Source organism: Theropithecus gelada, chromosome 14 (genome assembly GCF_003255815.1).
Source record: "Theropithecus gelada isolate Dixy chromosome 14, Tgel_1.0, whole genome shotgun sequence".
In the NCBI taxonomy this organism is placed as follows: domain Eukaryota; kingdom Metazoa; phylum Chordata; class Mammalia; order Primates; family Cercopithecidae; genus Theropithecus; species Theropithecus gelada.
Genome location: NC_037682.1, coordinates 13,227,657 through 13,241,491, shown reverse-complemented (window position 1 = coordinate 13,241,491; position 13,835 = coordinate 13,227,657). Strand labels below are relative to the sequence as shown.

Below are 13,835 nucleotides of genomic sequence, written 5' to 3'. Positions count from 1 at the left end.
CACCCTCACCGCCTACCAGTGCAAACGCACCGGGTTCCCACACCGGAGTACGACCTCGAGTCATTTCCAGATCTGAGCATTTCCTCGGATCTGGCCCCCAGACTCCCCTACACTTGGTCCCTAGTCCCACTCCTGGGTTCCCAAAGTTAACCGGGTCTCTAACCCCACTTACTGGGCCCACCGCTTCCCTGTCCCCGCCCGCTCTGGGTCTCTATCTCCTCCCCTTTCCCCATATACATAAACATGCCAGGTTCACAGGATTCCCCTTAGCGCTGTGGCTCCCAGGATACCAAACCTGCCCTCCAGGCCCCGCCCACCAGGTCTCTGGTCCTTCCCACCAGCCTGCTGCTCTACCTACCCCATCTGCAGTCCTGGGGGGATTCCCAGTCTTGCCTACCGAGCTACAGCCTTCTCACCGGGTCCACAACACGCTCACAACTCTCCTGCCAGTCCAACCATCACCCCAACCCTTTCTTCCTCGCCGGGTGCCCCAGTGTCCACAACCCCTCCCACCCCTAGAGAACCGCGCGCTGCGCCTGGTGGACGGTGGCAGCGCCTGCGCCGGCCGCGTGGAGATGCTGGAGCATGGCGAGTGGGGATCGGTGTGCGATGACACTTGGGACCTGGAGGATGCCCACGTGGTGTGCAGGCAACTGGGCTGCGGCTGGGCAGTCCAGGCCGTGCCCGGCTTGCACTTCACGCCGGGCCACGGACCTATCCACCGGGACCAGGTGAACTGCTCCGGGGCCGAAGCTTACCTGTGGGACTGCCCGGGGCTGCCAGGACAGCACTACTGTGGCCACAAAGAGGACGCGGGCGTGGTGTGCTCAGGTCAGTGGGCGGAGTCACTGAAGCGCGGTCACCACCGACACTCAGCATAGGCCCACTGGGCGCCAAGCCTGGAGTTAGTGCCGGAGAGGTGGTCCCTGTCCTTGAGAGGTCACAGTTCAGGAAGTGAGATGAGACTGAGACAAACGTAATTCAGGAGGGAAAGTGGTAAATGCCCCCAAGAAAGGCAGTCAGGTGGAGCCTAGAGGCAGCAGGCAATGTGGAGCTGGAGGCTAAGGCTGACCACCTCCTGGAAGAGATGACATTAAAAGTGACACTCTTCCCGAGCGGGAGTTGGTCACCTGCATTCAAGCAGCAAGGAGAGACTGAAGGCAGGGAGGCCTCTGAGGAGGCTGTTGGTCTGTCCAGGTGAGGCCAGAAGCTTCTGGACCAGCCAGTGCCTCTCTTTGATATGCAGGAGATGGGGGAGGTGGGAGTGTTAAAATGTGGATTCTGATTCAGTAGGTCTGAGGCAGAGCTCCAGAGTCTGTGTTTCTAACAAGATCCCAGGCAATGCCGATGCTGCTGCTCCACAGACCACACTTATCACAGCAGGGCTGGCCAAAGCAGATGGGGCAGGTGACAGGGGGACACAGACACAGAAGGGAGAAGACACAAGATCTGGAGACCAAATGGCTTCATTGGTGCCTGCCCTGGTGGGTCTGGGCTAACGGGAATATCTGCCCAAAGGATCCTAACCTGACTCTGTCCCCTGCCCCTTTCCTGCAGAGCACCAGTCCTGGCGCCTGACCGGGGGCGCCGACGCCTGCGAGGGGCAGGTGGAGGTACACTTCCGAGGGGTCTGGAACACAGTGTGTGACAGTGAGTGGTACGCATCAGAGGCCAAGGTGCTCTGCCAGTCCTTGGGCTGCGGAACCGTGATCGAGAGGCCCAAGGGGCTGCCCCACTCCTTGTCCGGCAGGATGTACTACTCATGCAACGGGGAGGAGCTCACCCTCTCCAACTGCTCCTGGCGGTTCAACAACTCCAACCTCTGCAGCCAGTCGCTGGCAGCCAGGGTCCTCTGCTCAGGTACCCCATCCCACTCCACCCCCCAATATGAGCCAGAATACTACCTGAATCCATGTCCTAAAAACTTACAGCCCAAGGACCACAATAGGCACCAGATCGGCAATGGCACATATGGCATAAGAAGGACCGTTGTCCTTATGGTGCCCAGGCAGACAGTGCTAATTCATCGAGGCATTTTCAGATGCTCCACTCAGCCCCAGAATGATGAATCGTATATGAAGACATTATATGCTAAGCAACGGTTCCTCTTGACTGGGATTGACTCAAGAGTTGAAACCAATTTGCCATCCCAGGCCTGGTGGTGACAGTAAAAATAATATTAGCAGGCCCTAGTAATAATATCGGTGACAGCTTCTGGAGCCTTGATCATATGCTAGGCATTGTTGAGCACTAAGTAGCTCTTATTTCAGCTAAGCCTCATAGCCACTCTATGAGTTGGGTTCTACCATATTTCACCAAATCTAAGATGGCATTGTTTATAAGTCGCACCATTATTATTTTATGTACCGTAAAGAAGAACAAACGCTGCCAAAATAAACCACCAAACGTAATGATTGAGGCCATGATCCCAGTTTCAGACGTGTTAAAGTTTGAAAAAATGTGAGTGTTCGATAGATCTGAAGAAACATGATATTTGCGTTCTTACGGCGTTCAGACACCTGGTTACAAATTCCAGCTCTGCCATTTACTGGCAAGGAGGCTTCCAACAGTCCCTTAACCTACAAGTGTGGATGCTGATACTAGGCACTTCGCAGGATAGCTGGGAAACCTGATGGTAACTGCTGAGGGACTTTTAAGCTCCTTTCTTTGTGAGCATACCTGCCCAACGGGAATGCCGATGATGATAATGAAGATAATGTCAGCTCATCATCTCCCTAGGCCGATTAAGAACAAACTGAAACTGAATGGAACAGGGATTTGTGGTCTGTAGCAGCTTACACAGGGAGAAGGGATAATTCTATTAGCCCTTTATTCTAATCAAAGAGCCTTCCCAGCATTTAATCCATGAGTTCCTCCTTACTATAGGGGGAGGAGGGGAGGGATGTAAGTTTCCTTAGCCACGTGCCCCTGATAGGAGCACAACCCTAGTTCTGGGTTCCTTGTCTGTCCCATTCAGTTTCTAACCCAAGGCCTGGCACATAGTAGGTGCTCAGTAACATGCATTGAGTGACTGGGCGGTGCTTTCTGACAGCTTCCCGGAGTTTGCACAATCTGTCCACTCCCGAAGTCCCTGCAAGTGTTCAGACAGTCACCACAGGTAAGTGTTGCTGGGTACTACATGGTTTCTCAGAAGCTTGGACATGTGTGTGTGTGTGTGTGTGTGTGTTTCTGTGCACACCTGTGTTGGGGTTGCGGATGGTTTGGTCCCCATCCTCCACTTCCAGCCAATGGACTTGCCTCCCCGGGGACTCTCTGGGCGTCACTTTCTACTCTTTCTACATCCCCTCCTTGCCAAGTCAGCCCGTAGATTACTGAGTCCTGAGACTTCCTGGACAGGAGTCCATTCCCCCACTTTCCTGTGAGCTCCTGGAGGGAAGAAGGAAAGAGCTGGAGAGAGCTGATACCACCTCGAGCAGGGGTCAGGGTCAGGGGGCGGCAGGGGTAGGGCGATCTTGGCCCAGCTGGGTAGCGGGAATATTGGTACACAGCCCTGTGTTCGTAACAGGCCAAACACTGGGCCTAGTGCTTTGTAGCTATTATTTCCCAACCCTTTAATCCTCCCTGTAGCCAAATGGGAGAGGTCTTAGTATAATCCTTACATCAAGAAAGGAGCTGAGGCTCTGAGGCTGAAGTCACAGCTAGTGATTGCTGGCCAGAATTGACAACCAAGGCTCTGAATTCCAGATCCATTCTTGGTCTACCCACCAGCTGTGTGTAGCTTGGCTGGCATCAGAGCAGACTCCCAGGACTCAAATCCCAGCTGTGCCTCTTGCTAGCTGTGTCCTGTTGGGCAACTCTTAACCTCTCTGAGCCTCAGATGCCTCGATTATAAAATGGGGGTGATACGCATATAGCACCTTTCTCCTAGCATTGCTGTGAGGCTCCAGTGAATTAATTTTTGTAAAGCACTTAGAACAGAGCCTCGAAGACTGTAAGAACTGTCTGAAGGTCCGCTGTTGCTATGAGTATTGAGTTCAGGCATAGAGCCCCTTTGCAGTCCTGGGATACCCACAGGGGCTGGCCCAGACTCCCTTGCTGTGCCTCCTAGCTCTCTGTCATCTTCTCTCAGACACCCCAGAAGCAGTGAACAGGGGTTTGGGGAGAGGGCACAGAGGCCTTAGCCATAGATGACAGCACACAGAGGAAATGAAACACACAACTGCACAGGCTGCCGGGCGAGCTCCTGCCAGGCCCTGCAGACAACCTTCACACACTTTCTCTTCCTGAAGTTGGGGTGGGGATCCACGCCATCCCAGAAGGGCAAAGAGTGAAGCACCAAGAGAGATCCAGGGACCACGCCCCGGTCCTTGGTTCATCAGCCCCTCCCTCGGCCACGGCCCTCTCGGCCCACATTCACGGGTCTCCCCATGGCCGCAACACCCAGCCTCACTCTCACATCTACTTCTTGCTGCCAGATCCAGCTCCCATCCTGGCCCAAACTTCCCCATTTGCAGACAGAAAGGGGAGAAGAGAAAATGAAGACAGGGAGAAGGTTCTCTCCTGGGGGAGCAGACACTGCCTCCAGCAAGGAGGTCTGGATGATCTCATCTCCCTCCCCGTCGCTGTCACTACTAGTCATCTAGCCCTGTGGTCTGCTCACTCCAGGCACCCTCCTCACTGCCCCCTGTATCCATTCTTGTGCTTTGCATTCTTTCAAGCAGAGGGGAGGCTGAGGGAGGGGGAAGGGAAGAAGTCACCCCAGAGTGGGGCTGCAGAGGCGGGAGACCCTGAATCCCAGACCCCACTCCTGTCCTCGTGGAGGGGATGTCTGGTGGGAAGGAGGGGGTCTCAGGCACAGCTCTCCTGATGGTCTGTTCACTGCCAGAGGTGGCTCAGAGTGGCCATCTCTGGGAAGTCAGCCTTGGGCTTCCCTCACAGAGAATGGGGTGCCTTTTACACGGCCTCATGCCCCCAGTGTCGCTGTTCAAACCTCCATCACAGCAGGTACCTCACCATATTGGATTGGGTTACTTATTGATCTCTCCACTAGACAGAGCCCCGCAAGGCCTGTGATACTGTTGTCATATGTGTAGCCCCAGGGTCTAGTGCCAGGCACACAGGGTACTCAATAATTGTCTATTGAACAAAGACTAAATACTGAAGAGCTAGCAGACAGATAGATATCTGCAGCCTGGTGGCCACAGTTGTATTTCAGGCAGTAATTCATTTAATCAATTAATCATGCATGCAATATGCATTTATTGAGCCCCTAATGTATACCACACACTTAAAAGCAGATGGGAAAAAAATGGAAAAAGGAAGCAAGGAGGAAGATAACATAAAAAGGGAAGCAGGTCAGCTTTATAGAGAATGGAAAGGCAAAAAGAAGGTTGAGTGCCCATTCCTCTTTCTTCCTGAATTGGAATTCTTGTTTCCAGAATCTTCTGTGACAGTGAAACTAGAGAACAAGGAATCTCGGGAGCTAATGCTCTTCATCTCCTCCATCGTTCTGGGAATTCTCCTCCTTGGCTCCCTCATCTTCATAGCCTTCATCCTCTTGAGAATTAAAGGAAAATATGGTAAGTGCAAGGTTCTGGGAGCCACTGCCATCCCAGGGGGGTGTGAGCCTCAGCAGAACCCCAGCAGCAATGGTGTGGTCCAGCAATGGCCACCCGACCCTGGCCCTGGGGAACTCCCCATGGTGGAAAGGATTTTCCCAGCATGCCCAGCAGTCATGTACCCACCAGCGGGGAGGACCAGGCTCTGTGCATGTGTGTGCGTGTGTGTGTGTGTGTGCGTGCGTGTGCCTGCAAGTGTTGGGGGAATGAGGAGGGTGGTGTCTCGATGAGAACAGAATGGAACCAGGTAGACTGGGAGAGGGCAAAAAAATGACTTGTAGAATTTCTGCCTCCCCTCCCTCAGCCCTCCCCGTAATGGTGAACCACCAGCACCTACCCACCACCATCCCAGCAGGGAGCAACAGCTATCAACCGGTCCCCATCACCATCCCCAAAGAAGGTAGGATGTCCCCCATCCTGGGTGTGGGAGGGCTGGGGAGGACAAGAAGGGTGCACTTTCTGGAAGGTCAGCACTGCTTAGGTCCAAGACGTACATATGGCTGGAGATGAGATCTGGGCCAGCCCATTCACAGCCCTGGGACCTTGAGCAGGCTCAAGTCATCCCTAGACGTTGAAGGGCAGATGACTTCCAATTCAGTCACACTAGGACTCTAGAGTTTTGAATTCTGGACAAATACAGGCTAAGCACGGTCTAGATCTTTGTTCTCAGAGGAAAATCTGTTCTGCTTTGCTCTGCTAGTTGGCTGGTAGGCTTGTGATATCATCATCCCTGTCAGCGTCCTGCCCAATTGGCCTTTCGAAGCCCCATCAAGATTCTCCTAGAATGTGGTTTTATTTCATATTTCATGTTTTCTAAGCAAAAAAAAAATTGGGGCCAGGCACAGTGGCTCACACCTGTAATCCCAGCACTTTGGGAGCCTGAGGTGGGCAGATCACTTGAGGTCAGGAGTTGGAGACCAACCTGGCCAACATGGTGAAACCTCGTTTCTACTAAAAATGCAGAAATTAGTGGGGTGTGGTGGTGTGCACCTGTAATCCCAGCTACTTGGGAAGCTGAGGCAGGAGAATCGCTTGAACCTGGGAGGTAGAGGTTGCAGTGAGCCAAGATCGTGCCACTGCACTCCAGCCTGGGAGACACAGCAAGACTCTGTCTCAAAAAACAAAAAATAGGTCAATCATTCATCCTTTATGATATGTGGACTTATGCCTCTTGAAAGTCTTGCAGAGGAATTTGAGCTTAATCACCTTGCATTATGAATATATTCAATCACCTTTATGGGAAAGAGTTCAATGATGTAAAAACCAATACAAAACTCAGCCAAATATTGTAAATATCCTTTGCACAGAGTGTCCATATATTTGAGAAGAGAATGTGAATACAGCATCTAGCACAAGGCTTAGCACAGGGCAGTTGCTCACCGAATAGCACAGTCTAGAGGTTTAGAGCCAGACTGCCGGCTCTGGGCCGGGTAAGAACCTGTCTGTGCCTCAGTTCCCTCCAAGGTAAAATGGGGATGGTAATGTACCTACTTCACAGAGTTATCATGAGGGTTAAATGAGGTAATACTTGTAAGTGTTAGAATAGTGCCTCACATATAGCAGGTACTGTGTTAAGCGTTTGCTAAATAAATGTTTAGTTCTCCATATTGGAAATGAATGAAGGCAGCCTAGAAACTTCAGACTGGGTGGTTTGTACAAGATGGGCTACCCAGGCCTGGCACGGTGGTGGATGCCTGTAGTCCCGGCACTTTGGGAGGCCGAGGGGGATGGATCGCTTGAGCCCAGGAGTTTGAGACCAGCCTGGGCAACATTGTGAAAACCTTTCTCAATTCAAACATTAGCTGGGTGTGATGGTGCATGCCTGTGGTCCCAGCTACTAGGGAGACTGAGGTGGGAGGATCACCTGAGCCCAGGAGGTCAATGCTGCAGTGAGCTGTGATGGCACCACTGTACTCCAGCCTGGACAGCAGAGTGAGACCCTGTCCCAGAAAAGAAAAAAAAAAAAGGGCTACTTGGTGCTCTCCTGCCACTCTGCCTCTCACCTCTGCTGTTCATACTCTCTACCATCTCTCCCTATACCTTTCTGCCCACCGCTTTGCCATGCCCCCGACTCTGTTCTCTCCCCAGTTTTCATGCTGCCCATCGAGGTCCAGGCCCCGCCCCCTGAGGACTCAGACTCTGGCTCGGACTCAGACTATGAGCACTATGACTTCAGCGCCCAACCTCCTGTGGCCCTGACCACCTTCTACAGTGAGTGCCTGGCTGGGCTCCCGAGGGCCCACCTGCCTGAATCAGGTAGTCCCACCTAGTAACCCCTGCATGATGCGGACAGAATCCCCCTGGTTACCCACTGGATTGACTGTAAATGGTCCCACATTGACGTTTTCACAGTGCTTTGTGACCCTGGGGTCATCTCGATGTCTCAGGACATCTCCGCTCTGACCTCTGTCTCTCCCATGTTTGTCTCCAGCCATGTAGGGTCTTAAGACCAGGCCTTTGACACTCACCTAAAGATGGCTGTCTGTGTGAGAGATGGGGGAGTGCAGATGAGACACACAGTTGGCAGGGGTTCTTGCCCGCCCATATCCCTCCGTGTCCCATCCTGCCCTGTCTGACCCCATCAGCCCCACCCACTTCCTTACCTCCACTCTCATGCCAGCTTGCGCCTCATAGCCGGCTCTTTTCTTTGCCTTCTGGGGATAGGAAGAGGAAAGATAACGCTGAAGGCAGGGCCCGGGCAATGCTGGGAGGTTGGAATAGACCAGCGTGTCCCACACCCTATTGTGGAATCACTTGGGAGCTTGTCAACAATTCCTGAGCCCCTCCCCACACCTAATGTATCAGTCAGGATGAGTTTGGCTGTGTGTGACCGAAGGCTCCAAATGACAGGGTCCTGAGAGGTTGGCAGGGGTCCAGCCCCTTCTTTCTTGTTGCTGTGCAGTCCCTAAGATGTTGCCTTCATCTGCATGGTCCAGAATGGCTCACCTCCATGTCCACATTCCAGGCAAGGGCAAGGGAAAGACAGGACGCTGGAGATGGCCACAGCATTCCCGCTCACAACCCAGCACCCAGCACACAAACCCACTAGCTGCAACAGAGGCAGGGAAACGAAATCTCTGTCCTGGGCAGCTGTGTCCAGATAAAAGCCAGAATGGATATTGGGCAACAGACAGCTGTCCCGGCCCCGCCTGCTAACCCAGGGCTTCTGGGGCTGGGACACAGATGATTCCACTTCTTCTGGCCTGAGGACCAATGTTTGGGAGCCACAGGGATGAAGTGTCTGTCAAACCTGAGGTTCTGAGCCCAGGCATATAAGATGCAAGACTAAGAGTCCACAATGTTATAACATTGAAATTAAAAGTCAGTGGTACCAGAGTCAAAAGAGCTGACTCCAAGATCCCAGACAATCATATTCTCCAGACTCTACAAATCTGTTTCTGAAACTTGAAGATGCCACAGAGCCTGTGATGCAGTGATTCCAGACCATCTGGGTTTCACTCTAGGAAGGCTTCTTGAAGGAGCAAACATCTGTCCTTCTCCTGCCTAGAGCTGCCAGGTCACAAGGACAGAACCCAGACTCTTGATACCTCTCTAAGTAGTAGGAGGGACAGCTGGGGCTGGGGGCTGGGAGATTGCAGGGCACTGAGTTTCTGGCCCCAGGCTAGTTAAACACGTTGGCCCTAGATTGAGGCGAAGGGTCTGTTGGATTGGGATATGAACCTGGAATTTGATGGGACATGCTAAGCCCTCTCTGTCTCTAGAGTTATCCTCCCCCCCTGTTCAGCCACCCCAGGCCCAGGGAAATCCAGTCCCTTCTCCAGGCTCCTAAATGATGAGGTTGAGCCTTCACCCCTCTCCACCACTGCCTCTGCTTGCAGATTCCCAGCGGCATCGGGTCACAGATGAGGAGGTCCAGCAGAGCAGGTTCCAGATGCCACCCTTGGAGGAAGGTGAGTCAGGTTGGGGAGGGGGGTGAATGGCAGCCCCACCTCCAGACAGTAGCTCAGCTCACCTTGAGACCTTCCAGCAGGAACCTCCCTCAGTGAGTCTTTCTGGACTTTAACCAATCCTATAGGCAGTAAGTGCTTTCTGAAGTCTGACTTAAAGTCTTCTTGCTGCACTGCTTCTTTCGTCACCATTCTCCGTTTCCTGGCTTAGGACTTGAAGAGCTGCATGCCTCCCACATCCCAGCTGCCAACCCTGGACACTGCATTACAGACCCACCAGCCCTGGGTCCTCAGTATCATCCGAGGAGCAACAGTGAGTCGAGCACCTCTTCGGGGGAGGATTACTGCAATAGTCCCAGAAGCAAGCCGCCTCCATGGAACCCCCAGGTGTTTTCTTCAGAGAGGAGTTCCTTCCCGGAGCAGCCCCCAAACTTGGAGCTGGCAGGCACCCAGCCAGCCTTTTCAGGTAAGCTGTGCCTCCCCCGAACCCCATCCCATAGCCAGCCTGGCTGGAGGGGGCGTGAAGCTGGGAGCCCTGAGCCAGGCCCAGGTCAGGATTCTACCCAGTCCCACAGCCATTCGCTGTGTGCCCTTGGAGAAGTCTCCTCCCATCTCTGGGCCTTCGCTTTGTCATTTGTCAAGCTAGGGACTTGGCTCTTGTGAGTCACGTGGGCCCCCCAGCTCTGGCAACTTGAGAAGTGGCTGTGTGCTGGCAGCGGGTGACTGGTTCTGGGGGTTTCCAGCAGGGCCCTCGGCTGATGACAGCTCCAGCACCTCGTCCGGGGAGTGGTACCAGAACTTCCAGCCACCACCCCAGCCCCCTTCGGAGGAGCAGTTTGGCTGTCCAGGTGCCAATATCTGGGGAAGGGATTTTGGGAGGGGGACAGAGAGGCACTGGGGAGTAGATGAGTGGGGAACTATTGGATGCATTAACTCAAGGGGAAAAGGAGAAAGGAAGGGTGAAAGAAGAGAGGGAAAATAACTTTTTAAAAAACAAAGCAAGGCCAGGCATGGTAGCTCAAGGCTGTAATCCCAGCACAAGGCAGGAAAATTGCTTGAGGCCAGGAGTTTAAGACTAGCCCCAGGAACATAGCAAGACCCAGTCTCTACAAAACTAAAAACTAATTATTAGCTGAGCGTAGTAGCATGTGCCTGTAGTCCTAGCTCCTCAGGAGGCTGAGGTGGGAGGTGTGAGCCCAGGAGATCCAGGCTGCAGTGAGCCATGATCATATCACTATGGATCATGCCACTGCAGGGTCAGAGCGAGACTCTTTCTCTGCAAAAGAACAAACACAAACACAAGAATACAAAGAGGTGGGGAAAATGGATGTGGACGGGATGAAGAAATAGTCAAACAGGTTGCTTTGATAAGAAGTGAGCTCCCTGTTAGTGGAGGCATTCAAGCAGAAGCAGCTGGTTGGCCCCTTGGGGGAGACTGTGGTAGCAGAGGGGCTCCTAGCATTCAGCCGTCCACCATGTCGTGCAGTGTGCTATCATGGAGACCACAGCCCTGAACCAGACAGACGAGGCTCTTCCCTTAGTGCTGATGTCCCAGCCAGGGACATGGCCGGAAGCAAGATGATCAGATAGCTTCATGTAGCATCCCACGGAGATAGTGATGTGGAGCCAGACCCACTCAGCTCTGTCCCGCGGGGCAGCAGGGGCAATGACTGGGTCTCCCACTAACCTGGGCCTCTCTGCCCACAGGGTCCCCCAGCCCTCAGCCTGACTCCACCGACAATGATGACTACGATGACATCGGCGCAGCCTAGGCCGGGCTAGCCGAGGCTCCTGGGGTGGCTCCGACCCTCTGGCCTCCTGCTCTACCTTCTCCCTTTCCCCTTCCCCACCCTCCCAGCTCACCTCCCCATGGGACTGAGAGTCCTCTCTTGGAGAGATGGAAGGAAACGTTGCACCTTGTACCCCTCAGTCTCCATCCATCGAGCCAAACTTGCTGGCACCGCCCTCCCCCAGCCCCAGAGAGGATGCTGCCTCCAACAGGTGTGAGCCCTCTGTCTCCGGGATGAACAAGCAGAGTCTGGGCTAACTCTCGGCAGCTGGTGGAGGGGAGTTGGGGAGCTGGACTGGATGATTCTGGAGGCCCCTTCCAAACCTCAAGTGTCGGACGCTTTGATTCCCTGAGTTTCTGACACTTCAGGGTCCAGAAGTCCTGGGAGGGGCAGAACTGGGCCCCCATGCCAGTGCTGCTGCAGGAGGACCCACGCACTAGGGGCTGCTGGGCTGTTGTCACTGATAAGTGATAACACCTATCAGTGTTGGGACGGGATAGCACACCAGCTGTCCCAGGCTTTGCTCCAGGTGGTAACTGCACCTGGGCAGGGAATACAGCCTTCCTGGACACAACCAGCTGACAATGACAGGTTGACTGTGTACCCCCAACCAAGGAACTGGCAGGCCAGTCCTGCCCCAGAGACACTCCAAGTCCGCCAGGGGCACAGACCAGTTCTACAGTGACTGTCCCTGGACAATGGGTGTTTATTCTGAGTTTCCTATGGTTTACAAAGAAGGTCCCAGCCCAGCCCCACCACAGACCCCAGAGATAGGGGCCCAGTCCCCACGGGGGCAGGAGCATAGAGATGTCTTCCAGTAAGGGGCTCAGAAGCTGCACTAAGCCCCGAGTCCCCATGTGTCTCCTCGAATTGATGAGGATGCTCCTGGGAGGGATGCATGAATACGCAGTGTTGTACTCAGGGCTGCGAATGTCTCCATGCAGCCCCCAGAGAGAGGTCCACGGGCTCAGACCAGGCTTTGTTGTCCTGCTCTGAGTATCCTGAGATTAAACTGAATTGCTGAATTAAACCAGGGCGTGGAATGACAATTTCTTAAACGTCATAGAACCCAGGCTGCGTGTGTGTGCATGTGTGTGGCATGTATGTGCATGCATGTGTGCGTGTGCGTGGCCTATGTTGGATACCAATGAGACAAAGAGTTGAGCTCAAATCTTTTATTTGGGAAGTAATCCCAGGGAGCAGCAGTAAGAAAATGAGGAAGAAAAAGGGGGAAGGAAGGAAGACAATGTTCATGAACAGGTTGCTATTATGGGCAGCCAGGGCTCAGTGGTGCTGGGGACCTCTGGGAGACACACCTCAGAATTGTCCCACCAAGGGGGCAGGGAGCTGAGATACTGACCCACCGTCTCTGCCTGTCATGGGTTGAGGAGCATTAACCCCCAGCCCCAGCACTACCGAGCTGCCTGTGAGTGACCTGAGCGCATGCTGTGTCCGGAGAAGCCACAGGCAGAGGGTCAGAGGCACGTGCTATAAGAAGCCATCTTCCATGGCAATGGTCCAAGAAGAGCACCAACAGCAACTGCTCCATGTGCAGAGTGTGTGTGTGTGTGTGTGTGCATGCGTGTGTGTGCGCACGGGGGAGAAGTCAGGTCGGGGCAATGGTGGGGGCAACTCTATCTGTTTAGGTGGAAATGCTGGGGAATTGGAAAACCCACTGTGGCTCAGTGCCATAAAAATCACTGGGCAGGCCGGGCACAGTGGTTCACGCCTGTAATTCTCAGCAGAGGCCACGTCAGGAGGATCACTTTAACCCAGAAGTTCGAGACCAGCCTGGGCAACATAGTGAGAGCCCATCTCTACCAAAAAATAAAAATAAATATTGAAAATCATCCAGGTGTGGTGGTACATACCTGTAGTCCCAGCTACTTGGGAGGCTGAAGCAGGGAGGGAAATTGAACCCAGGAATTTGAGGTTGCAGTGAGCCATGATCGCATCACTGCACTCCAGCCTGGGGGAGAGTGAGACTCTATCGCAAAGACATTTTTTTAAAACTGGGGATAGGAAAACAGAATCTGACAGACTCAGCGGCAGAGTCTATGAGAACTCAACCTCATTGCCTCCCTGGGCTGCTCCACAGCAGCCCTGGGCTCAGTGGCAGGGGTTACTGCGCTGAATGAGTTCCCGCCTGAGCCCCCAACAGCTTCAAAGGTAGGCTAATTCCAGGGAGTTGTATGCTTGGAGTTGCCCAGCAAAGGGCTGCACCACCCCAGAAGGAGGTGGGGATGAGGCCGGTGGAGCTGGAGGGGACTGGAGCGGATCCGCACAGAGGAATCGGCATTTCCTCCAGTCCTCTGCCCACTCAGGGCTGTGACTTTCGCCCTGCTGCCGTGGCCAGTGCCCAGCTCTGCCTGCAGGGTGAGGGTTGGGGCTCAGGTTTTCTCAGAGCCCTCCCAGGAGGGGCGGGTGATGAAGGAGGTGGGACTGTGGGGCTAGGCGGGGCCTGCTTTCCATTCACCTGTCCCAGAGGTAGAGAGAAAGCCGCACTCCCCAGGGCAACCGTCACAGGATGTGGCTGGCAGCGATGGGCCCCCTCCTCG

At 53.9% G+C, this 13,835-nt stretch overlaps 1 protein-coding gene across 3 annotated transcripts in view; it reads left to right on the top strand.

The window, feature by feature from the left end:
• CD6 (CD6 molecule) overlaps window positions 1–12,303 on the top strand; it is a 49,102-nt gene extending 36,799 nt beyond the window's left edge. Inside the window, exons 4-13 of one of the 3 annotated variants that reach the window (XM_025356164.1) lie at window positions 520–831; window positions 1,558–1,860; window positions 3,053–3,118; window positions 5,400–5,540; window positions 5,884–5,979; window positions 7,668–7,790; window positions 9,419–9,490; window positions 9,699–9,953; window positions 10,231–10,335; window positions 11,195–12,303. In XM_025356164.1, coding sequence (XP_025211949.1) covers window positions 520–831; window positions 1,558–1,860; window positions 3,053–3,118; window positions 5,400–5,540; window positions 5,884–5,979; window positions 7,668–7,790; window positions 9,419–9,490; window positions 9,699–9,953; window positions 10,231–10,335; window positions 11,195–11,259 — 1,538 coding nt within the window. In that variant the 3' untranslated portion in view covers window positions 11,260–12,303. The remainder of the gene's footprint in view (window positions 1–519; window positions 832–1,557; window positions 1,861–3,052; window positions 3,119–5,399; window positions 5,541–5,883; window positions 5,980–7,667; window positions 7,791–9,418; window positions 9,491–9,698; window positions 9,954–10,230; window positions 10,336–11,194) is intronic. The other 2 variants (XM_025356165.1, XM_025356167.1) reach the window with 2 other exon arrangements.
• Window positions 12,304–13,835: the final 1,532 nt, after the last annotated feature.